Source organism: Scatophagus argus, chromosome 20, assembly GCF_020382885.2.
Source record: "Scatophagus argus isolate fScaArg1 chromosome 20, fScaArg1.pri, whole genome shotgun sequence".
In the NCBI taxonomy this organism is placed as follows: Eukaryota; Metazoa; Chordata; class Actinopteri; family Scatophagidae; genus Scatophagus; species Scatophagus argus.
The window spans coordinates 1,773,962-1,798,147 of NC_058512.1; the positions used below are offsets into that span (position 1 = coordinate 1,773,962).

Below are 24,186 nucleotides of genomic sequence, written 5' to 3' on the forward strand. Positions count from 1 at the left end.
AACTGAGGATATTTTCATATTTTTTCACATTCCAGTTGCAGTGTGCGAACATCAGCGAAGCAAGCCTGGTTTAACCGGTAATCTTCATCTCTGAAACGGCGCTCATGAAAAATGGAGCAGGCTCTTTGTGCTGCCTGAACCTCTCAGGAGTAAATGGATCAGGGGATGAAACTATAATGAGCAGAGCAGCAGCTAACCATTCACCGTGAGCGAGAAAGTGGGTTTTAATGCTCTCTGTGAGGACGCAGATCCGGCTGCCGCGAGGCGAAAAAGTTACAGCTGGAGTGAAAGAAAGAGAACAAAACACGAACGCAGGGTTTCTTTGCTTGGTATTTCTATTGGACCGTTCAGGAGTATACAGTACATAGAAAACTGTGACATTTTACACCACGGCAACACCTGTAAAATGCTCTGAATGCTTCGAAACCACTTCCAGATGGTGCCTGGAACTGTTACATATAAAACATTACACTAATAATTAGACGCACCACTTACAAAGTACACAATGTTTTAAAGTCTATACAAACGGGCTTCTTTTTCCCCTCCTGGAGTGAAAACCTCCTTATACAATGTCAATCTTATCAACAGGGCAGAAAAATAAAATGTAGTACACATAAAAGCTTAAAACCTTTTGATCGTGGCACCGTGTACACGTTCATCAGAAGGAAGCCTCTGATTAGTATTTACAAAGACTCTCGTCGATGGTTAGTCACATCATGTGCTGTACACTGTCACCCTGCAAGATTCAATATGATCCAAAATTGTGCTTAAGAACAAGTAAGTCAAATACACGTCAGCATACAGGGTTAATTTAAAGGACCAGTTTGACATTTTGAGAAATGCGTTCATCCTCCACAGATTTAGCGTCGCTCTCGCAAAACATTATGGAAACAGAAACTTCGTCTTTCATTTATTCCCCACATTCCCTTGTCAAAACCTGGTGCCTACATTACCCACAACGCAATTCGACCGCCAACAGTTTGGTTGAAGATTCAGGTGTGTTTTGCTAGCAGCAGCTACTGTACCTTTGAGCCGCTAGCTAGTAGGATATGGAGACTCCACACCCACAGATGAACTGTTTGGTGAACTTTCCCTTTAAATACAGTATAAGGCTACAGCAGGTTAGCTTAGCTTGACTGGAAACAGGTAGCCTTTCTCTGTCCGAGTCCACCTATTGGTGCCTCTGAATCTCACTAACATCATCTTTAATCTGTACAAAACACTGTGGATTAGGCTAGCTCCTCCACCGTGTTTACAAACTTTGCGCTAAGCTAAGCTAAGCTAAGCTGCTATAGCTTTATATTTAGCATGCATACACGAGCATGTTTGAACTTTTCTTCTGACAGAAAGCAAATGAGCGTATCTGCCAAAACGTGAAACATTTGCTTTAAAGAGGGCCGTATTAAATAGTTAATTAAACATTAATAATCTGTGCTGACCTTTAGGATGAAATCACAACATCACTTTTTGTCTAGAGTCATAAAATTAAAGCGCTGTATGTGTCTGCTGAATCTTTAAAGTGGACAGTGCAAAACTTGCAGAGGCTCCTATAGTTTCATATGAGTAACACGAGGCAGCCCACCTATACTACAGTAGTCCTGGTACAGACTATACACCTTTAATCAGTGCTAGCTTATCTCCCTGTGGGAACCTCACTGGTTAGTCAAAGATCAGACAATAAATAACAAAAACACTGACGTTTAGTGGCATTATTTGATATTAACCTGCGTGCAGATCAGTGGGGGCGTAACAAGACAAAAATGTTAGTGTTTGTAAGATTGGCACAACAATCTCATCACGAGTTGCTGCTGTGGAGTTGCCACACCGTCATGCACACGCACACGACCTCTGAATCTCAAATTTGGAGCAAAAGTCCTTAAAGTGCCCAGAGAAAAATGAAGCTCAACATCTAAAATTCCACCACAAACTGGGAAAATATGTGCTGATGAAGGTACTGTGAGGATGGTGAAAGCTCCATAACGAGACCGTTTTGACCAACACAAAAGTATCACAAATAAAGCAAGCAAACAAGTAAACCGACCTTTATGTGAAAAATCTGTGGACTGGTCCTTTAAGTCAAGGTCCGCTTACTGTTTCTGCAGTCTTCGTTTGCATCTCATGGTCTTCATCAGCAGATGGAGTTGACTCTTTAACTCTTGAACTCGGGAATAAACTCCACCCACTGATGACGACGGCGAGATGAAGTTTAAAGCTCTGGAAAAAAGTTGATAACATCGTAAGGAACAATTTCACTGATGTGACAAAGTGTTACTGGTTTTCCTTCAGTTAACATTTAGGCTGATTACAGCCACGAAAAATTCATCAATAAATAATTCTTCAGTTATTAATCAAGTCGTAATATTTCCAAAAAATAAACTTCCAAAGTCAAAATGTTTAGAGAATAAAGTCGTTACAACATAACAGGTCTAAAGAATAAACTCAGAATATTTCCAAAATAAAGTTGTAATATTACGAGGTTTTACTACTTCAACACAGTAAACAAGGAAAAGAAGGCAAGAGCGAGTATTTAGTTAGTATTTACTTTGATTTCTACAGTACTTTTACAGTAAACGATTTTGTTAGTGAATTTTGAATTCTGCTTAGAGATGATGAAGTTGGTTTGAAGCTTTGACCGAATGCTGTTTACGTTGTTTCACTATTTGATTTAAATCTGGATCAATAATACTATTTTTCCTCAAAACATCACCTTTTGTTCCTGACGGCGGCCCCAACTCTCGCTTTGTAAAATACTGTTACACGTGAAGAAGTAATCGACGGTTTCTGATCGGTTCGTAGCTGTGCAGACTGACAGGAATGTGATAAAGATGGCAGGAATGTCTTCGAGGTGCTTCATTTTCCCTTCGGTTTCGTTTGTGCTTAATCACGTTGCATCATTTTTGGCTAAAAAAACCCACGAAAGCCCCCCAAGAAAACATCGTGAAACGTCACTTGTTTTAGAAACAAATGCAAAAGAACACGTTAAAAACAACGAGCGCAGAGGACGAACTCCTTTTGTTCTAAACATCAATATTGCACCAAAGCAGCATATTTGGACGAGCGTTCGGCATTACAGTCTGAGGAGTTTATCTTTAGAGAAAAGGGTTTAGATGGGGACGGTGGCTACCAGTGATATGCATAAATACAGTATAAAAATACAATATGGAAAACTCTGAAGGGAATTTAGTCAGGCATGTTGGATTGTGGGAAATGTAGCGGGACAGTTAAAGGCTGCGAGCCTCTAGAAGGTCTGGTCGTCGTTGCAGGACTCGGTGGCGTGTCCGAAGGCCTCGCAGATGTCGCAGTAGGGCCTCTCGTCGGCCGGGTTGCCGTGATAGGTGGTGTGAGGTACAGAGTCGGGGCTCTGGGCCTGAGTGGGACAGTCCTCTGTGTCGTGGAGGTCAAAGCAGTCGCAGATGTCGCAGAACAGACGCGGAGTCGCCTTCTTTTCCCGCTTGGAAACACCTTCGACGAACCTGACAGGGACAAAGAGACGACGTGACGGGATGTCCAGGAAACTACTGAAAACACATCAAGTAAAAGGTCACAGTTTCAGGTTAAGTAAGTAAGTTAATCGGTTACACATCGTGCAGGCAGACGCCAACTTTTCAACTCTGTTGAAACCAGCTGTCCGAAAACCAAATGCATTCAACTGACAATCATATAAAAGAAAAGCAGCATTCAGTGCACATTTCTGTGACTTTATGGATTTCTCACCCGTCGGTCTCGTCGTTGCCGTTGAACTCAGCCAGCGCGAGCTTCTTCAGTTTGATCTTCAGCTCCTCGTTCTTCCGCTGAAGGTCCACAATCACGCTGTTCAGGAAGTTGATCTGAACGAGACAGTCGGGACACAGATGAGAACTGAGAAGCCTGAACGTGACCTGATAAGGTGCATGGTGGGAAGCGTCCTGGCAGTCTTACCTGTCCCTCAGCGAACTCCTTCTCTTCCCTCAGCTGGTCCAGAGCTGAATCGCCTGCAGAAGTAAAACAGCAAACAGGTTGACAAAGACAAACATCTTCAGAAGCGTGCGGACGCTCCGATCGCCTTCTCCTCACCTGAGGGTGGAGCTTCGGCGTCCGCGCCCTCTGAGCCCTGCCCTCCCATGAGCCTTTGCTCCAGGCTGTGAACACGGCTCTGCAGCTGAGCTTTGTCTCTCTCCAGCGTCTCCACGGCCGACTGCAGCGTCTTGGCCACGGCGTTTTCTCCTCGCAGAACCGCGATCTGCAGCGACGGAGCACACACATGAATCCCCCACGCGACCCGGACTACAAAGACCGACGTTTTAGCAAAGTCAAGCGTGAGTACCTCATTCCTCAGAGTCTCCAGTTCCCGGTCTTTGTCGGAGACTAAGGCTGCGGTGGATTTCTGGAAGTTTGTTTCCTCCTGTGTTTGCTGATTCGAGACGGTTTCTCTGCAGACACGTGGCGATTCAGAGAGCACAAAAATGTTTACTGCCTCATTGAAAAGGAGCCGCGCAGCAAACCCAAATGTTCAGCATTTCACCTGCGCCACCTCTTTTTAACTTTTATCATTTCCACTGCGGATGGGGTGGAGACGCTCTCACACACACACACACTTTTTAAAAATCTGATTTTTTGTCCCTGACACTTTTTGGAACAATAAAGTATCTCAAAAGACATGATGTTTACCTGCGAACGCTCACTGCCTCCAGACTTACTGTTTCTGTTCTAATTGTACATCACCTCAGCTGCTCTTCACATCCCTCATCCTTCACATCTTACATCACTTTGATTCACGACTGTCATCCTGCCTCAGCAGTTAACATCTCCACTTTAGTCTACACTTGCTCTCAACTAAAGTGGCTGCTCTGAGGCAGCGGTGACAGGTTTTAATCCTCTGATTTATGAGCCGAGACAAGCGAGATGACACGAGACTTCTGTTTCTGCTCCGAGAAAGATCTTAAAGTAAGGCCAGACAAAGACAATGAATAGAAAGCACACCAAAGACGAATGCATCCAACTGTCCAATCAGATTACGTGCTGAGGTACTCAGACCCTTTACTTCGATATAAGTACAGAAGTATTATCAGCACAATGTACCAAAAGTATTAAAAGTAAATTTAGCTAGGGTCAGTTAAAGTATATTTTAAAAAGCAGTTGCAGGGTGATGACACCAAAGCCAGACAACATGAGAGGGTGTTAAAGAGTCAGAGCTTGACTGCAGTAAACAATTCATTAAAGTAGGAGCAAATTGTAGTTTCTCACCTGGTCTTCATGTCCGCCTGTTGGCTGCTCCACTCCTCATTGTGCTGAGAGGCAAACACACACATTTAAATAGAAGCTAAACCCGTCTGAGCTTTAAGGGTTCAGTCGCAGCAGGAAGTAAATCCTCGCTGTGCCAAAACCTATTAATCAAATCAGCGATTCTGAGTGAACAAACTCAGGGCTCTAACAGGATGAAGGAAACCGTTTGTGTAAGAAACTTTTGAAAAGGTCGGTACCTGGTCAAGGTGCTGAGACTTCTGGGAGGCCAGCTTCAGCTCCTCGCTGCAGGAGGAGAAGGCAGAGCAGTCAGATCTCTGCAGTCTGATTCCACTGTTACAGCGACTGCACTACATGGACTTACACTGACAGAATCTACAGACTAATTCTCATCATTCAAAAGCCATCTGTTGGTCTGCTCATGTAGACGACATCCCATTTTAAACATCTTAAAGGATTTGACAGCAGTAGCGATACAATCATGCATATGTCCACGAATGAAAAAAAAAAACATCAGGAAATTATAATCCTGAGACTGTGGCCTGGGCTTATCATCATATCATAGAGCAGCACAGACCGTTTCCTGTTCCTGATGAGTCTGGATTTTCAGACGCTGGAACCGAGAGATTGAAATTAGCTCAGTGTGAATCGCTCTTAAGATTTGTGTCAAAGGAGGACCTCTGAAGCCAAGTATTTCACTGGCTGCTGTGTAATTACATTGGCCTTGGCTCTATAGCATCCGCTGCACTCACACACAGCAGCCACGGAGTTACACTGCACTGTAAAGAATATGGTTTAACACGCAGACTTTGTAAATAAATCAGGAACAAACGCTCTGTTCAGGCAGAACCGCAGACATGAAGCAGCCCAGGCTCCAGTTTTACCCGTGAAATTGTTTCGTGCATCATCTAAAATTTAATACTGTTCAGTTTTTCAGGTTTTTTTTTCGCCACCAAACAGAAGTGAAATTTAAATTTCTACACCCATACGCACGGAGCACCAAGAATCTCAAACCCAAATATCTGCAAAGCTAATTAGATTCCCATCAGCCTCAGCTGTGTTTGGTGCTAATTAGCAAAAGCTAATATGCTAAGCTAAGACAGCAAACAAACATGCTCAACATCAACATCAGCAGCACCAAAAACAAAACACACATCTGAGCTGTGGAGCTTACAGCTGTTCTCTCAGATGCTACAACAGCCACATTGATTCCACACACACACACACACACACACACACTGATGTCACAGTGAGAGCGGCAGCCATGTTGGAGCCAGGCAGTCCGAGGAGGAGAGACGGAGCGATTACATAACAGCAGCAGAGTGAGGAAAGACGCGGCTCAGAGAGGATGGAGGAGCACATTGTTCGGAGAAGACAGGAAGAGGGTGGAGGGGAGGAGGACGCCACACATGGAGGATGTTGGACCTGATTCCTCCGTACACAGACAGGAGGACGAAGCTGCTCTCGTTTCGCTGTAACTAAGAGTATTTGGTGACATTCCCGCCTCCACCACCTGCTGCGCCTCCATCAGGATGATGACTGTAATCCAGTGACATCACAGCTGGGGCTCCGATGAGTCGGGGGGGATGTAAAGACTCGACAGCACACGCGTGCAAACACACAACGTACTCCCACATGTATACACACGACAGCTACACACACGCGCACACACACACAGTCTATAAATAGACCCCAGGCTGGAGATCCACCACAAACACAACAAAGTCGGGGAAAACGTGCTGACTATTTTTTGCTCTGCGTCGATCAGTCAAAGACCTGCTGGTAATCATCACTTTAATGAGTTTGTTGCTATGCCAACACTGTTAAACCAGCCTGTTATGTATTCTGTAGTCTCATCTATCCACAGAGGTCTTAAAGGACCATACCGTGCATGTTTTCACCCAATCCATGAATCTGCTGCCCGTCATTCACTTCCACACATTATAAAAAGATGTTAGCGGACTCTCGAGTTGTGTAATCCGCCACAGAGAGAAGGCTAAGGTCATCGACCGACACGGAGCGGAGTGCACAGGTGAGAGGAGAGGCACAAACAGGTGGGAGGTTTAGTCAAATGAGACTGCACAAAGTGAGCTGTCGGTGTTTTGAAACCAAAACCGACCTTGTGCTGGGAATAAACGTCTCAAAAACGTTATATCACCAGGAACAAACTAAGAACTGGGAGCAAAAGCAAAAACCTACTTCAACAAAACCTCAAACCAGGGCAGGTCTTTTAAATCAGGCTCAGAAGACACACATCAGACTGGTCACTGATCAGACTGGTAACATGGTCGTCTGATTACAGTAATTCAGTAACCTCCCCAACACTTGTTACCACATGGTGATAAACAAGACGGACTCGCTGATTTGAACATCTCAAACTGCTCGGTTTTAAATCCACACAGAAGCAAAAGGAAACCAAAGGCTGTCTGGAGAGAAGGAAAAGTAAATCTCCAAACAAGAACATGCATTTCAATGTGTTCAGCAAAGGGGTTTACAACAGTCACGGTTTAGAAATGTTTGTGTGGCAGCCCTAACACCCGAGGGGCTTTTTCTTACTGTCATCAGGAGTGTTGTGCATTGTGCTCCACTCCAGCATCATATCCATAATCACATAATAGCACCCTCTGGCTAATTATGTGGGCTTTACACGGCAATTTTACAAGTGGAAGCATCTCTCTGCAGCGTTTCAGGCGGAGCCACTTTAATAACATATCTGACATTTCAGCGTGAGACCAACGCAGACTGTTTTTACACGTTTATGTTCTCTAAAGGCAGTGAAATCCAGTCGTGTTTACTGTCCTTCCTTTGTGCTGAGACAGACTGAAGACACAAACTGGACTGTGACTGGACAAATGTTCCACACCAGGCTAGAGAAGTGGCTGGCTGCAGGAATAAACACATTAGTTATCCTCGGTACTCACATTTCCTTGCAGAGGACTCCGATGCGCTGGTTTTCTGAGCCGCTTCGCTCCTTCGACAGGCTGAGCTCTTCCTGGTATTTGGAGTTCTGCTCCTTCAAAGCCTCGAGCTGAAGGGGAACACAGAGAATACGTTCACAGCTAGAATGTAGTGGCACTGAGTTCAACACCACCTCCACTGGTCAGCAACTTCAGCCCCATCTGGGGGCTGTATGTGGGTCACCTCCACCCCCAGAAACAATTACAGTCGCAGGTAGTTTCTAACTAATTTTCCTGCAAACACACGGGTCCTCCTGTAATTTAAATCCCATCCACATGTACTGTTTAATCAGTTCAGAGCTTAAATTTGAAGCGGAATAAGGCCAAACAGCTTGTTTGCAAACCTGACAGAAGGAACGTGTTTGTTAACCAACACAACAACAGAAAAAAAAGAGAATAAGACACCAGAAATGTAAGCGTGCTGGTTTTCTCTTTGGGCCCCGTGTTTTTCAGCTTATACTGTTTACATGTTGGCAAACTGGGACCATTAAAAGTTTGCTGTTGGCAGCTCCTGTTTGCAGGGTACAGACAAGAATGACTGCAGACACTGAGGAACATTTCAAATCGTGATATTTCTCAGGCAAGTTCTGAACTGTCTGAACTGAAATGTTATAGACTTGTCATGGACACCGGAGACTGTGGACAGAAAAATCCTCCCAGAGTCCAAGCTGATGCCTCAAATAGTTTATTTTTGGCACTTTTGCTTGAAAATCAGTTTAAGCAAATCAATGATCAAAAAGGCTGCAGTCAGAAAAGAGGATCAAACTATAGTTAACACCTAAAAGACACAACACCTTGATATCCGTCATGAGTCAGCAGACAGCAGGACGCGTTCAATCCACGTGAAGCTAAAAATAAAACCCCCAGAGACGCCAGCACCTCCAACTTCACGTCACGCAAACTTTTTGTTTCAGATCTCAAATACGTCTCCTAAAACAGTCCTTCCTGACTGCCTTTTCAGACACATGCAGCTTTAAAAAAGCAACAACCAACAATTAATCCACACGTATGACTTTTAAATCAATGGCACTGCCGTACTGCCTTCAGAATAGACAAATAAACAAAAAACCTCGTGTGTAAAGATTCAAACAGTTTCTGACTTTTTAGCACCTCAGCATTTACCTCCAAATCTGCAGAGCACACACACACATACACACACACACACACTGTGCACACAGGTCACAACCTGACATCGACACCAGGAGAAACGGTCATTTGTGAGGTCTGACAGGAGACAGGACAACCTCGTCTTCCTGCTGCACTCGGACGATCCTACCTGGAAGTGAGGCGAGTAGATGTTAGTGGAGTAACCCTGATGCAGAGCAGCTACGTCCATCCCTGCAGGATCTCCACCCGTGTTCACCCGCTAAACAGCGTCGTCGCTCACCTTCGCTCTGCAGCCAGCGACATGCACGCACTAACACCAGCTGGACATCAACAAACCATCGGCTCCGATCCCCCGCCGAGCTCGGCTGCCGGAGGGAAAAGGAGAGAGTGTCGCCTGAGCAGCCTCCCTCCCTCACTGAGCCCTTCCATTATGTAAGCCTGAATAAGCTCCTCCCCACCTCCTCCCCACATCCCCTCTGCTGCTCCTGTTTCCATATGCACACACACACACACACACACACACACGCGTGCTCCGAGGGATTCATTCACAGTGTTTAACATGAATCACAGCGAGGGGAGGAATCAGCTGACGAAAACAACCGGCCAGTCGGATTGTTTCTCATCTTGTTACAGTCAGGTGTCGTAGCACCTGTGCACAGGTGATCTATAACTGCAGCTGCGAGGAGCTTTTATTGTCATTATTGATCAGCTACTTTTTGGATAAATCATTTGGTCAAAGAAATGTCTGAAAATTAGTGACTGACTGATTTTTTGTTTCAGGGCTGATTATTAGTAATTGAGATACTTGATTGATACTTGGAGCTAAAATACTTTTGCACTAAAAATAAAAATCTTTAGTGTCAATACTGGGATGTAACTACATTTACTCAAGTACTGTATTTCAGTACAGTTTTGAGGTATTTTAGTACTTCTCCACAACATTTTGAAAGCAACATTGAAAGCTTTTTATTCCACTACTGCACACTTTATAGCATCAAATAACAAATTAAACACTTGAACAAACACCAGCGTAGTAGTAGTAGTTCACCATAAGAACTACCTGAAATGGTAAAAATGTAGTAGATGTGCACTTTGCGTTTTTAATTTGGCTCATGTACCATCAGCTAACATGGAAGGGGAGGGGCTTATGAGCTGTACTGCAGCCAGCCACCACCAGGGGGCGATAAGATGTTTAGGCTTCACTTTAGGGGAGCCCTCGTCATCCATCTTTACATTCAGTCAGTGTTCTACTTATTGGCAGATTTAGATTATTATTACAAAACATAACTCAAGCTAACAGCGGTTCTTAAAGCAGCTGAAACTGGCTCCTGTTACCATCTTACATCTTAATTTCTGTACGTAAAGTAAATTTTGAAGCCTTTACTTCTAAGTACTTCTTCCTCCCCGCTTATAAAAAAAAACCCCAACAGTTAACCCTTCATCCAAATTGTTGCTGATCAACTAATCAATCGATCAATAAATTCCTTCAGCTGATCCGACAGATGTGCAACACACCAAGACAGCAGAGGCCGATTTCAAGTCAACCGTTCAGCCACTGAAGCCATGTTCTGTCCAGCCAGGCGTGTCACACACACACACACTCTGACATGTGCAGTATTACATCACAACCTACAGCGACACATGGCCGAGCGCAGAGGCAGATGTTTTAGATAAATAATAAATAAACACTACAAAGTGTGTGTGTGTCAGTGTCTGTTCTCTCTGCTGTAGCTGCAGAAACCTTTTTCATTTTTCATGACGTTCAGGTTTACGCTGATCTTTTTCAGTCTGGTTAAAACACACGTTTTGGAGGTACAATCAGCAGTCGTTTCGGCCTTTAAATGCTGCATTTTGGCCCACGTGCTGCTGCTCGTAAACATCTCAGTCAGTCGATCTGACGTTGTGTCTGTAACGATCAATCTGAAATTAAATTCGCCGTGACGCAGCAGAGAAGAACTATTTATAACTACTGTAGTTGATGAGAGAAAGGCTCATATTCTCCACAGCAGAAAAGCTTGCAGGGTTTGCACAAACAGCAGGAACTTATTTTGGCTGCATAGTGAAATAATAACACAGCTTTACTTCACTATCTGATAAGTTATTTAAATATGGTATAAACAGCTTTAAGTCCTGGTAAACAGAAACACCTCTGAACATAAAGCACGTTAACGTTCCGTCTTCGTCTCCTGCTCTAATCTGTTGTCTCCGGCCGTCACGAGACCCAACATCTGGAGCTCGCAGACAGCTGCAGTCAGACTGACTGAGAGAGAAGGTCCACGCTGAGTCACGAGGTCTGCGTGGAAATCCTGACGTGAATGCGTATCACAAACCCTGCAGGCTGTAAATGCTAAACTTGTATATGTGCTGTGGACACACAAAGTAACACGTGCATGTGAGCATCAGGCTGTGGGTTTCTCAACACGACGTCACGTTTGCGTCCCAGCGATGACGAGCACAGCCGCCGAGTGTCTGTCTACTGAGGGGGACTGGTCCTCCATGATACCACGTCAAGTCAAGTCAAGTCAACTTTATTTGTATAGCCCATTTTTACAAGCAGTTTGTCTCAAAGGGCTTACACAGTCCAGGCTAACGTTAGCCTGCTGTGTACTGAGTTTGGGGACGTTAAGCCGCAAAAACGAGTTGTGATTCACAAAGACACATACAAGATGACAAATGAACAAACAATGAAACACAAACCGAACCTCTGACTTGGATTACGTTTGACTGGAATAAAAGTCGAAACTTCTGACTTCAGATTCTTGATGTGAAACAAGTCAGGTGGAAACGTTAAAAAGACAGCGAGGAGCTCGAGGAGCTACAGAGACGGAGACGGTTAGCATTTCATCCAGCAAAGGCAACGCTCGCCAGATGGAAATGAGTCTCTAAGAGCTCCAATTCACCTGAGTCATGTTTCCTATGAAAGCCTTCTGCTCACCTGCATCTCCAGGGTCTTCTTCTCATTGGTCAGCTGCTCAAGTGACAGCGCCATCCTCTCTGACTTTTCCACAGCCTGGAAGACATATTGATCAACTTCAGCTCCACACGGTCACATTATGGTCGGAATCGACAAATATTTTCATTATTGATTAATGTGTGATTATTTTTCATGATTAACCACTTTCCCAGAGCGCAAAGCGACGTCTTTGAGTTGCTTCTCTTGTCCAACCAACAGTCCAAACCCCCCCCAAAAAAGCGAAGACGATTAACACTTAAAAACATTCCAAGGACAGACGGCAGAGATCAGAGGTCGTTTAAAAGTCTTGGCTAAAAAAGGAAAGTCGGCTCTTGACTGAGTCAGCCTGGAGCTCGTTCAGCTGGTTCACTTTTAAATCCATTTGTAATGAGCTCCATGAAGCGAGAGCAAACAGCATTAAGGCTCCGACTTCAGGGAAAGAGAACAAAACACCCGACTGCAAGCTGCGAATCCACTCTCTCTGTTGACTGCATTCAGACGTCCAACATGCGCTTTGTGTGTGTGTCGCAGGTCTAACAGTAGAGTCAACACATTTCATTAAAATTCTTCAAAAACTTTCATGTGTTGGCTTGCAGCTTTTTAAAATAAATCCTTTTGAGAAGAATCTGAGCTAATGTTATTATTTTCAGTCTTAACGTATTTTGTTGAGAATTATCCTTCCACACGCCCTTTAAGTTTCTCTGATGAACGGACGTGATGTGCAGACGGATGTGTCAAACCCAAACCGTGTGCATGTGTGTGTTAGCAGTGTTTTAGCCTGAGGTCGTGGTCTCAGAGATGAAGAGCTCTGCAAAGTCTGAATGAAAGGGGCTGGAGGGGGAAGACTACTTAAGGTCAGGTTATTAGAGGAAAGGCTACTTCGGGACTTTTTAAAGTCACAAAAAACTAATCAGCGGAGACACTTTCAGCATTTCCCTCCAACAAGGCCACAAATAATTTGCTGAGATCAGCCAGAAGCAGACTGAGTTATCTCTGTGAGAATCAGCGCATGCCAACACGCTGATTCATCGTCTACAAATGTTTCCCGGCTTCAGCTGCGATCAGAGGCAGCAGCTCGCAGGCCGTTCTGTGTGCAGCGATAGCACAACAATAAGGAGACTTCTCACATCAGGTTGTTTTCGGCCTCAGCGGGAAGCTGTTGGTGAACACAGCGGAGCATGTGGCAGCTAAAGAGCCAGAGATTTCCCACAGAGCTAAAAGAGACTCAACAATGGACTTACATTCATCAATACGACACCAAATAAACGATGATGCAGCTCCAGACCTGCTGGTTATGTTCATGAAGTTCACCATATCAGATTACAAGGTGATTATATTTCTATGTTGTGTTCATTACTTGTTTCTGCTGCCCCAGAGTGGCCAAAAAAGGAGGGGGGGGGGCATCCTGATTCGATCTGACTGAGAACCTGAGGACTCGACATGGTAGTGAAATTTACAAGCTTTATTGTCTGTTTGGCTGTAAATGGGAGCAGAACACAGTGAACCTCAGGCTGTATTGAAGCTACGGGCTGGGGCCATAAAGTGATCGGGAAACTGTTCACTGAGGTCATAAATCATGTGAGCAATAGACTCAGTTTCTCATAAGCTCACATACAATCAGACTTCTTTATGAAACCAGTGGGGTCGCCCCCTGCTGGACGTTAGAAGGAATGCAGGTTTAAGGTGTTTCTGGGTCTCTGATCACTGCACAGAAAGGTAACATCCAAAGAAGAAAAAGAAAAAAAGCCAAACCAAAACAAAAAGAGGTTAAATCTGCATCTGAAAGTACATCTGTCAGGTAAATACGAGTACTCTAGGAGCTAAAACTGCACTTCAGTACAGCACATCAGACCCTTCATGTGTGATCCTACCTGTGTGAGCTCCTTCTCTCTGCGCTGACTCTCCTCCTTCAGGGCCTGGTAGTCTTTCTTCGACTGCTCCACGCTCTGCTCCAGTTCTGACAGGAAACACAACATCGACTCCAACAACCATCTTGACACGTTTAAAGAAAAACATCAGCTGAGATGCGTCTGGTATGTTTACCCTGCACGGTCTTTGCTGTCCTCCTGCTCTCCTCCTCAGCTGTCTCCAGCTTTCGTCTCTGAAATGGAGAAACGTCGGCTTGACTCGAGCTAATCACTTGCATAGTAACATTCCTGTACCTTGAGCTAACCGGAGAATAATGACTGGGCCCAGAAAACATGCGAGGCCTGTGGATTCCTCTTAATGAGGCCACTTTCACGATGCCCACGAGCAAAAAAAGGTAAATAAATCTACAATTAGAGATCAGACCCTCACAGACAGGCACTTTGCACATTACAGAAATGTTCAGCATTTTCACGTCAGTCGTGCTTCTGTCAAAGTTATGACGGCAGAATCACTAACTGAGACCTGATAACATTTCTGTGATACTGCTGAAGCTGAAACGGTTTGTGGATTTATTGCTCAACCCATGAATCAGCTGTTTTAATAATGAATGGATTTTAAGCAAAAAGCTTTCATTTATGATACTTCCACTTCCTTTGTGATATTATCTCAGTGTGCGCTCATGTCTTCAGTATGTCCTCTGAATGAATGATGGACCGGTGAGGACATACAGACTGTCTCTGGACTCGGGTGAAGACTGTGTGGTTGTCACGTTTCTCTCCTCCTCACCAGGCTGGTCAGCTGCTCCTCCAGACAGCTTTTCTCCTGCCGCACAGACTGAAGCTCCTTCTGTTTGCTCTCCACGTCGACACTCAGCTCGCTGATCTGTTGGCGACACGCGGTATAAAAAACGTACAGCAAACATCCGAGTGGATCCATAAGTTATCATCATCACAGAGGCTTTAGCAGACCACACTTAAAAAGGATGTGTGCACATTTACAGTAGGGGCTAAAAGGATGGCTGTAAACAGACCATAAATAACGTGACAATGGCAACGATGAATGATCCACTTTACAAGCAGAGTGTATCGTGTAGCTGCTGGTCAGGCCGAGCTGAACAAAAAGCCGGCGCTTCTCACAAACCTTTTTCTCCTGAGACTGTGCCTGGGCCTTGAGGCTGCTGATCTGTTGCTGGGACAGGGACACAGCATCCTCCTTCTGCTGGGACGCCCGCAGCCTCAGCTGGAGGTCTGCCACCTCCCTCTCCAGCTCCATGATCCTGGAGCGCTCCGACACCGTGGCCACCTGCCGCAGGACGCGTGGAGAGGAGGCGTGAAGACGAAGACTCAGTAACATCCACAGATTTTTGACTGAACAACTCATCTGCTTTGAATGGATATGACTGGTTCATCAGGAGGAAAATCAACCTTACAGGAGGACCAGAAGGCCCCGTTTCAGCGGCTAAGAGAGGACCTGGCAGTTATTCACTGTCTGACTGCAGAGGACTCAAAGTTTAGACCTCCCGGTTAAAGTCAACAGGACGGCTGCGCTGTACATTTTTCTTACCGTCGACAAATCCCATGAAAACACTCAAAACAACTTGTATGTATTGAATGTATCTACTAACGTGTACTGCTTGTGAATTACAGCCTCATAAATCTTCTACTCACTGCGCCTAACGTGCATTAATCTGCAGCTGGAAATAGTTCCCTAAAAAACGTCTATTTCCTGTCCCGCGCCCAGACGTTCCCATCTGCCCTCTCCTCTGAGATGATATAAACTCTTTAACAAGACCATCCTGTCTGATATCAGGGTCATACGCCTCCACCACCAGTAAAGCTGCATCCCTGCATCCCTCATATGATCCCTGCAGTGACTGACAAAGAGCTTTGTGAATCACCTGAAGCTCAGTAGGTTCAGTTGGACGACCAAATCGATGAGCTCGTGGTGGACTACAAAGCTTTAAATGTGGATGTTGCTGCTGTGAAGCTACAGACTGTAAAATGTGGACAAAACAAAAGATCACAGCGGTCAGCACAGTTTGAAGGTGAACAGCCAGGATTACTGTCACCAGTTCAGTATGTGACCACATGTGAGATCTGGTCCCAGTCTGCGCTTCAGTTCCTGAGTTCTGCTGCTGAATGACGGACAGGAAACATCACGATGTCACAGCGAGGCTGACCTTTGACCTTTTGGATAGAACATATCATCAGTTCATCAATTTATCCTATGAAGCATTTGGGTGAAATGTTGTCATAATTAGCGCAGGAGTTCCTGTGAATTTGTTCTGAAGGCTCCGCGTCTTCAGCAGGTGAGGACGTCTGAAAGTCCTGACAGAACGTACTAACGTATTGTTGGTTTTGATCTTTTCATGGGATTTGCTTGTGAGAAGCATCAGGCATTTCCAAACTCTGTCATCTAAAAACACGTTCATGCACACATGCACAACGTTCAGAGTTACTGGAGGAGCTTGAGGCCCATGAGATGTTAACGTCCCTACACCGCAGATAATCGTGGGGAAGCAACTTCAGACAATTTGCATAATGTTTGCGACTCCTGCAGCTCAATCCTGTGTGTCGTTATTAAACCCAGCGGGGGGAAAAGCACATCACTCGGTCCTGCTGTGGGACCGGGACTGCCAGCATTACCCTGGTGTCCTCTAAATCCCTCTGGAGTTTTTCAGCTTTGGTCTTTTCAAAGAGCAGGCTCTGCTCAAGCTCCTTAATGTGGGCATGCTCCAGCCTGGTCTGCGTCTGTTAGTAAGAGAGAAGAGCAGGAAGAGAGGGAGAACAAACACCAATGCAACACTGACATGCCAGCTCTGTGCCACGAACAGAAAGAAGGCTTTAAAGAGAGAAGAGAGAAGGCCAGTAAAGAAGGGAAGCACTGAGGGGTTCAACAGTCGGATGCAAACACAGGAGAAGATTGTTATTCACTCATTCTGCTCTGGAGTTAAAGATTTCAATCATCTCATTCTGACTCTCAGATACTTCAGTGCTAAAAATAAAAAATACATTTTGACTTTTGTTCCTCTTCTATTGCCACTTGTTTGCTTGTATTCCAGGAGATGAAGGAGATTAATTCAGGCAGTAACTCCTCTGAGGAGACGAGAGAGGAAGATGAAAGAAGACTGAAGGCGAGGCAGGACAAAAAAGAAAGATCAGCTCTTGAGAACAGAGGATGGTGATTCAAAGTGCTGCAGATGGGTGGAGAAACCTGGGAGGAGCAGGGAGCAAATTAAGCGTGAATGAATAAATAAAAGGAAGAAAGACGTGAAGAAGAAAGCAGATGAATGATTCAATGAGTGTCGGAAAAGGAAAAAACCAGCCAAGATGGAATGACTGATCTAATCTTCAGTTCTCATCTTTTAGAGGAAAAGCAGTAATGCAAGTTACTGGTAAGTTATTTTTAGCATTTTGTTGCTTAAAGGGACAGTTCACCCCAAAATCCAAAAATTTGATTTTTCCTCTTAACTGTATTTTGGATTTGGGGTGAACTGTCCCTTAAAGGTCTTTACACATCAGGAATGTGATGAATTAAACGCATCAAAACTTCTCAGAGCAGTCGGGATGCATTTGGGCTACAAAAAAAAAAACAGCTTTAAATAATTAAGGACAGAGATTTTAATCAGGCATTTAAAAGGCCAACGTCGTTTTTCATTTCCCTTTCTGTGACACTTTGGGTCATGCACGGGTACAAGAAGAGAAAACAACGCAAATTAACGAGCCCCGGGTTTCTAACCAATCAGAGCTCTATCGATGAAATTCACGATCTGAGTCAGATCTCGTGACAAAAACAACAGCTGGAGGAAATAAAAACTGGCCCCTGGTGTGTAAAGGCTTTCAAAGTGGTGTTTAACAGATTACGAAATACAAACAAGATCAAACTCCAGAAACTCGAGGCTTGAGGTAACTTTGACTGGTTCTGACAGACGCTAAGCGAGCGTGCTGATGTCAGATGAGCTCATCACATATCCACCTCTGTCAACAGCTCTCATATGGATTTCATAAAGAAAGCACGAGCCTGACAAGTGCGAGATTTATGGCCGCAGTGACTGAGAGATCGTGTTTAACTGAGAGCCAGATTACATAAGCACGGGTTACCTCCAGGTCTCCTTTGGTGATGCAGGCCTCTTCCACACGAAACTGCAGGTCTTCCACTTTTCTGTCAAACAGGGACAATGATCACATCTCCAGCGGTACACGTCAGAAAGCGATACCTGACACGTTTCACCTGAGCAGCATTGAGTGCGGGCTACAGGTAAAGTGACACCGCCCACCTCTTCTCCTCCTCCAGCTGGTTGAGCAGCTCCACCTTGTCCCGATCGGCCGCCTCCACCAGCGATCGCAGCTGATCCAGCTTTGCCTCCATCTCCATAGTGTACTTTAACACACAGAACGGATGACACTGTTAGGCGTTGGTTACAGTCTGGAACTTTCCACAGGTAAACGGCTTCATTGGTAACAGGTGCACAGGGCCCCAACCTTTTCGGACTCGGGGGTTGTGAAAAGTTGAAAATATGAAACTTCACAAGAGGTTTTCACCAGTGATTTTTCACTGTCTCACCTGATCCCGTCCTTTCCTCAGCAGAGTCAGCTCCTGCTGCACCTCTCCTGCATGGCTGGTTGCCTTCGCCACCTCACACCTCTCCAGGTCTCTCTCCGCCAGCAGCTGTTCGATGTGCTGCTGCTTCTCCTTCAGGGCCTCCTGCAGTGCGGTGGTGCCAGAAATCTTACGAGCGTACCGAGCAGAAGTCTCCGTCAGCTGGAAAGGTGGAACAAAGTGCTCACCTTTAACATTTTGTGTGTTTTCTGACACGGAAAAATTTACGTTTCTCTCAAAATGGGCAGATCAGCAGTTTATGAACAGCATTTCTGCGACAAGAGTCGACAGACTGATGGACAACACTGCTGGTTTAAGAACTCCTTCAGACAGGAAACGCGCAGCCTTCCAGCAGGAGTATCTTACCAGTCCTGCTCGGCTGGGTTTGCCGCTGATTGAGGAGGCAGCAGAACTGAGCGAACTTATGGACGAAGCGCTCGGGCTCCTCTTCAGGGTGGACCTCCGCCGTGAGCTCTTGGCCTTGGTAGGCGTGGTGCAGGGGAAGCCGATACGTGTCACCTTGTGGACCGGAGCAAACAGGCCATACCTGGGCATGCACTGAAAGTACCTGAGAGGAAAACAGGTGGCACCGACTGGAACGTCAACAGACTGACTGACTGACAGCTTCTGTACAGAGCGACTGACATTGCTGATCGGTACCTGGTCCCTGCCACAGCCCCGTCATTCTTTCCAAGAGGTTCGTCTAGTTCCACTCCACACCACTCCCCCTTGGCAAAGTCTGTCTCTCCCAGAAACCGAACCACTCCTGCCTTCGTACCACCAACCTACAGAAGAGATCAGAATCAAAATTTGGCTCGTGCTCCCTCATTAAGTTTCAGTTTTGGCCCTCAGAGAAACAAAGTTTGAGATCTCTCGTTGTAAAATGGGTTATCAGTCTCTTTGATTACTAATGACGGGTATCAGGCCTGAAAAATCCCGGGTGGTCATTTTGTGACAGAAACTTGCTCACAAAAGGAGCTGAGCAGGATCAGAAGATAAAATACTTCAGCACATCAGTGACTCGCTGCTCTAAAGCCATGAGCTTCGCTGTTGGTGAGCTTCTTACCAGCACTCGATCTCCAAGCCTCAGCTCCCTCTTCATCTTCTTCTGTGAGTCCGTGTCTGAGAGGTTCGACACCGACTCGCTGGACGTCAGCATTCGGTTGAGTACAGAGCTCGTCTTTATGGCGCTGAGCTGAGCTGAACAAAGAAAATGGTTTTTCAGTCTTCGGAGATGAGACTGAAACAATCCCGCCTTTACTTCCCTGAAAACTCACCTGTTTTTTCACTGTTACCAGTTGAGGTGGTGCCAGCAGGCACAGACTCGCTCGTCGCAGAGGCTCCTGGTGCCGGACTGGCCTGCCCCCCGTTCGCCTCCTTCTCCGGCAGCGCAGTCTTGGAGAGCTTTGAAGGCCGAGTGAAAATCCCCCTCCCGTCCTCACACTGGAAGTACCGGACCCCCGCCACAGACCCGTCGTTCTTCCCGATAGGCTCATCCAGCACGATGCCCGCCCACTGGCCCGGAGCGAACTGCGTGCCCCCGATGAACTGCACATAGCCAGGCTTGTTGCCATTGACCCAGACCCTGTCCCCGATCTGAAAGTCAGCAACACCCTCCTGGGTTGGGGAGGTCACGCTGCCGGGGGACTTCTCAGGAGGGAGTGGCTTTGGAGCACCTGCAATCACAATTAGCTTCTATTGGCTTCTCTTCAGTCCTGCTGAACGTCACTAAAAGTTCAGTTTAAAGCTGATGTTCAAGTGGAAAGCTGTTTGTTACCAAAGCTGTCTTCAACATCAGCAAAAACTTTTTTTAAAACCTTCCAGAACCTTAGAATTAGTGTTATAAACTCGGCTACTCGCCACACTGATGCTTCCTGTGATACATTACTTAGAAAATGATTTCAGGGATGTCTTACCACACGATGGAGACGTCTTTGTCGGCACCCCGGATGGACGGACTATTTTGCTGGGGGGTTTGAGCCCGCTCGCCTTGCCTGAGGTGCTCATGGCTCCTTGTTTGTCCATGGGTAGGGGGGACTCGGCCTGATCAAGGTGGGAGACTAGGCCTTCCCCACCCCACCCCAAAGTGCCAATGTGATGGAAGGGAGCTGGACAACAACAGAAAAAGTCCCCTGAAAGTTAATTAGAATACAGAACATTTGACTGTTTTTGTCACTGCTCAGTCATTGACTTTTCAAACACTCATTCAACACTCATTAGGGCTGTAAGTAACGATTATTTTCAAAAGATGTCACAGATTCCTCAGACAGGAAGTTCCAGAGCTGAGCTGACCATAAAGCCTGCTCACCTTTAGCTTTGAGCCCTGCCTGCAGGTCTGAGGCTCTGGATCTGCATGTCAGCCATTTCATTCACAGTAAAACCACGAAGCGCTTTAAGCTAACCAGTCAAATCTTAAAGTCACTTCTAAAACTTACTGGTAGTTTCTCAGCCTACTGGACTTACACCCTCATCACCTCCAGCTGTAAGTCACAGCCTGCTGTTTATTATCAGACCGCTTATCATCACCCATCTAATAAATGTCATGTCCAGTTGTGTCAAATGTGTTTATGGCACACAGATAAAGAGTTGCTGCTGATTTTCCACCTCAGACACACTTGACAGATGAGCCGTCCAATGACATGTTTTCTTTAGACGACCAGGAGGAGGACTTACTGCACGTTTTTATACTTAACAGGTTAGCATAGAGGAAAAGGTGTGTGTTTCCGACTAATCTCCTGCAGCTACCAGGTAACAGGAGAAGCCTCGTCTACGGGAACATTAGCTTAACGCTCCTCCCTCCGCCCAGCCGGTGCTTCCAGACCAAAACAACAAACACACCTGGAGCTGTCAAATCACATCTCGTGGCTCCACCGTCTCTGGTGGCTTCTCTGACACCCACGGGTGTGTCGTGAGCCTTCAACGGTCAGTCGAAATATAATCATATCCACCTTAAATGAGTAGAAATGGCAGCTGCGGCGCTGCGTGACAAACAGATGATGTCGGTGTTGTTCGTGTCTGGGCTGGGCTCCTTCTTCTACTTGCTGCGTCTCACCGGAGCTACGAACTTGGGTGTGAACCGACAAAACAGTTTTTTTCTCAGCATGCCACACGTTTAAACACACAATGTCGAGTTAGGCAGATCAAACACGTTACTGGTCAGCGCTTAAACTTATTCCTTAAAGTCATGTTTTGTGTCCCGGTGGGTTGAGCGGCGGTCCCTGCTGGAATGCGCTCCAAGTGCCGAAGCTAGCTAGCTTCAGGTTAGCGAGAAAACACAAACTGAGGCTACCAGAAGGGAACTAAAGCCCGGCTCAGGTGGTAATAAAGTACCGGGAAAGCAGGCAGGTGTGGAAAAGGCTGCTGTGGACGCTTACTTTGTCTCTTCTGATGAACTGGGTCTCAGTGAGGGATGCCGTGGGAAGGTGCAGCGTACCTTGGACCGTTACATGTTTTTTCCAGCCCAGCCCCAGGCTCAGTCCGAATGACGACACAGTGGTGCCTTCACTGGGCCGAACGTAAGCTCGTACAGGCGAGCACCATTTTTCGACGCAAACACAGAGGAAAAGGACACTAAAGTACCATGTCAAGTTTAATGTATTTACTGACAACAAAATGTGACAGGATACAAAGACTAGGGTGAACGAGAAATACACACACAATGAAAGGAGACAGCAAATAACAATAATAAAAAATACATCGCTTTTATAGTTTTATTTTATCATATGCACTGCATGCTCACTGCACTCCCTGATTCAGGTGTGGCAGAAAACTTTAGCCGCTCTGAAAAAGATGATTTTTTAATTTGCTGATAGCACAGAAGCCACAGGAATTACCCTTTGGCTGTAAATATTTGTTTATGGAGATAATCAGCGTTTGCTGTTCAGTGACTGACTGCCAATTCAAAGTATTATAATATCTACATCACTGAGAGTGTATTTATATATAATATTACCTTTACGAGCATATGCAGTGCACATCTCACCCATTCGTCATGCAAGTTGAGAATATAATGTTAAGGGCTAATAATTAAACACTGCAGCTACTCACAAACGCTACTTGTTATTCTAGGTGGATAATTGTTGTTCACAATCACAGCATAAGCTCCTCTCTGCGTTTTATAATAAACATGGATAATTAGGAGTTTTATCCATATCTAATATGTAACCTGCTCAAATACAGTGTGTGCCTGGTACGTCAGCAGGAAACATGGCAGCACCTGCTTTATAACCTTCTGCCATCAACGGTGGAAATCTCATTCTCGGGTGAATCCGCCTGATCTGTGTCCTTGTTCCTCCTCAGCAGTTTATTCAAGAGCTTATTGAAGGTGCCGCTGAAGGCAGGACTCGAGAAGTAATACACAACAGGGTTTAGGACGCTGTTAAAGTAGGTGAAACACACAGATGTGTAGAACGCCAGATTGGCCTCTTCAAAGTATTTGCATTCGTTATACCATACCTTTAGGATCCACACAGCAATGCGTGAAATAGTGCTGGGAAAGAAGCAGGTAATGAAGATTAAAGCCACAGCCATGACAAACTGAACAGCCCGTTTGATTTTCCCCTTCTTGTCCACGGTCCTGTTTTTCAGCTGCCACGTTATTCTGATGGTGCAGAAAGCCACGATCGCAGTGGGGAGGAAAAACTGGATGACATAGAAAGTGTTGTGCCAGGTGGAGAGGGGACTGAAACCCATGCAGATGTTGAAACTCTCACACTGGGTACGGTTGCTGCTGCGGAAGAAGTGCTCATTAGCAAGAAGATAGCCAGTAGCAAGAAAGATCAGACCCCAGAGGCCGAGGGAGACCCAGAGAGCGTAGCCCAGACCCATTCGGTTGATCCTGTTCAGCGGGTGGACGATCTTCAGGTAACGGTCAACAGCCACGGCTGTGAGGAAGAAGATCCCCGCCGCACGGTTGGCTGCCAACAGGAAGAGCAGGATGCGACACAGAGCGTCACCGTGGAGCCAGTCTTTTCCACGCCGGTAGTAGTCTGCCCTGAAAGGCAGGCAGAACAGTACGATGGAGTCTGCGACAGCCAGGTGAGTCAGGTACACGGCGTTGGGCTTCCAGGTGTCCATGTGAAAGATGAACATCCACAAGGCGATGAAGTTCCCCATCAGCCCAAACATGAACTCCAAGATGAGTATGGGAGGCAAGACCTGGTCCAGGATGGGGGCCTCGAAGGCGCAGCACTCGTCTGACTGATTCATTGTTCAAACATTCGGCGAAGCCTCACACCAACCCGCTGCTCTGCGTAGTTTCAACAGATATGCTGTGCCAGGTAACCTATCTGGTAGTCATATTTGCGGTCATGCAAATGATTCTCAAACAAACACGCTATATCATGAGCAGAGCGAACATCTGTGCACCGTGGGTGTTATCTTTGGGGAAGCGATATTGACCCAGAGGAACATGGAAACAAAAGTAAATGTTATCTGTGTGGGGAGTGTGGCCTCATTATAAAACTATTATGCAGGGGAACA

The 24,186-nt window shown here is 45.8% G+C and overlaps 2 protein-coding genes across 6 annotated transcripts; both read right to left on the reverse strand.

Moving 5' to 3' along the window:
- Positions 1-317: 317 nt before the first annotated feature.
- Positions 318-22,223, reverse strand: clip1b (CAP-GLY domain containing linker protein 1b). Of its 5 annotated transcripts, none has more exons than XM_046374479.1 (23): positions 22,080-22,223; positions 20,622-20,813; positions 20,001-20,381; positions 19,772-19,905; positions 19,366-19,490; positions 19,072-19,273; positions 18,670-18,867; positions 18,383-18,486; positions 18,207-18,267; positions 16,752-16,856; positions 15,247-15,408; positions 14,893-14,988; positions 14,281-14,338; positions 14,109-14,194; positions 12,220-12,294; positions 8,142-8,248; positions 5,460-5,505; positions 5,224-5,267; positions 4,304-4,409; positions 4,054-4,219; positions 3,919-3,971; positions 3,715-3,827; positions 318-3,473 (listed from the first exon to the last, which is right to left on the reverse strand). In XM_046374479.1, exons 2-23 carry the CDS (start codon positions 20,728-20,730, stop codon positions 3,239-3,241), a joined length of 2,766 nt encoding a protein of 921 aa, XP_046230435.1. In that variant the 5' UTR covers positions 20,731-20,813; positions 22,080-22,223; the 3' UTR covers positions 318-3,238. The 5 variants fall into 5 exon arrangements, with proteins under 5 accessions (XP_046230435.1, XP_046230436.1, XP_046230437.1 ...); XM_046374480.1 differs by having other exon boundaries at positions 20,622-20,837; positions 22,080-22,174; XM_046374481.1 differs by lacking the exon at positions 22,080-22,223 and adding an exon at positions 21,544-22,019.
- A 58-nt stretch (positions 22,224-22,281) lies between these two features.
- Positions 22,282-24,155, reverse strand: LOC124051289 (hydroxycarboxylic acid receptor 2-like). The gene has a single exon (XM_046374516.1). It carries the CDS (start codon positions 23,911-23,913, stop codon positions 22,927-22,929), a length of 987 nt encoding a protein of 328 aa, XP_046230472.1. The 5' UTR covers positions 23,914-24,155; the 3' UTR covers positions 22,282-22,926.
- Between the last annotated feature and the right edge of the window lie 31 nt (positions 24,156-24,186).

Excerpts from the sequence above, each read along its gene's own strand:
- clip1b (XM_046374479.1), bottom strand. The coding sequence starts at position 20,730 with ATGGACAAACAAGGAGCCATGAGCACCTCAGGCAAGGCGAGCGGGCTC. Across the intron at positions 5,268-5,459 it reads AGTCTCAGCACCTTGACCAG|CACAATGAGGAGTGGAGCAG; the intron begins GTACCGACCTTT and ends TTTGCCTCTCAG. Across the intron at positions 4,220-4,303 it reads TGGAGACTCTGAGGAATGAG|ATCGCGGTTCTGCGAGGAGA; the intron begins GTACTCACGCTT and ends CCGTCGCTGCAG.
- LOC124051289 (XM_046374516.1), bottom strand. The coding sequence starts at position 23,913 with ATGAATCAGTCAGACGAGTGCTGCGCCTTCGAGGCCCCCATCCTGGAC.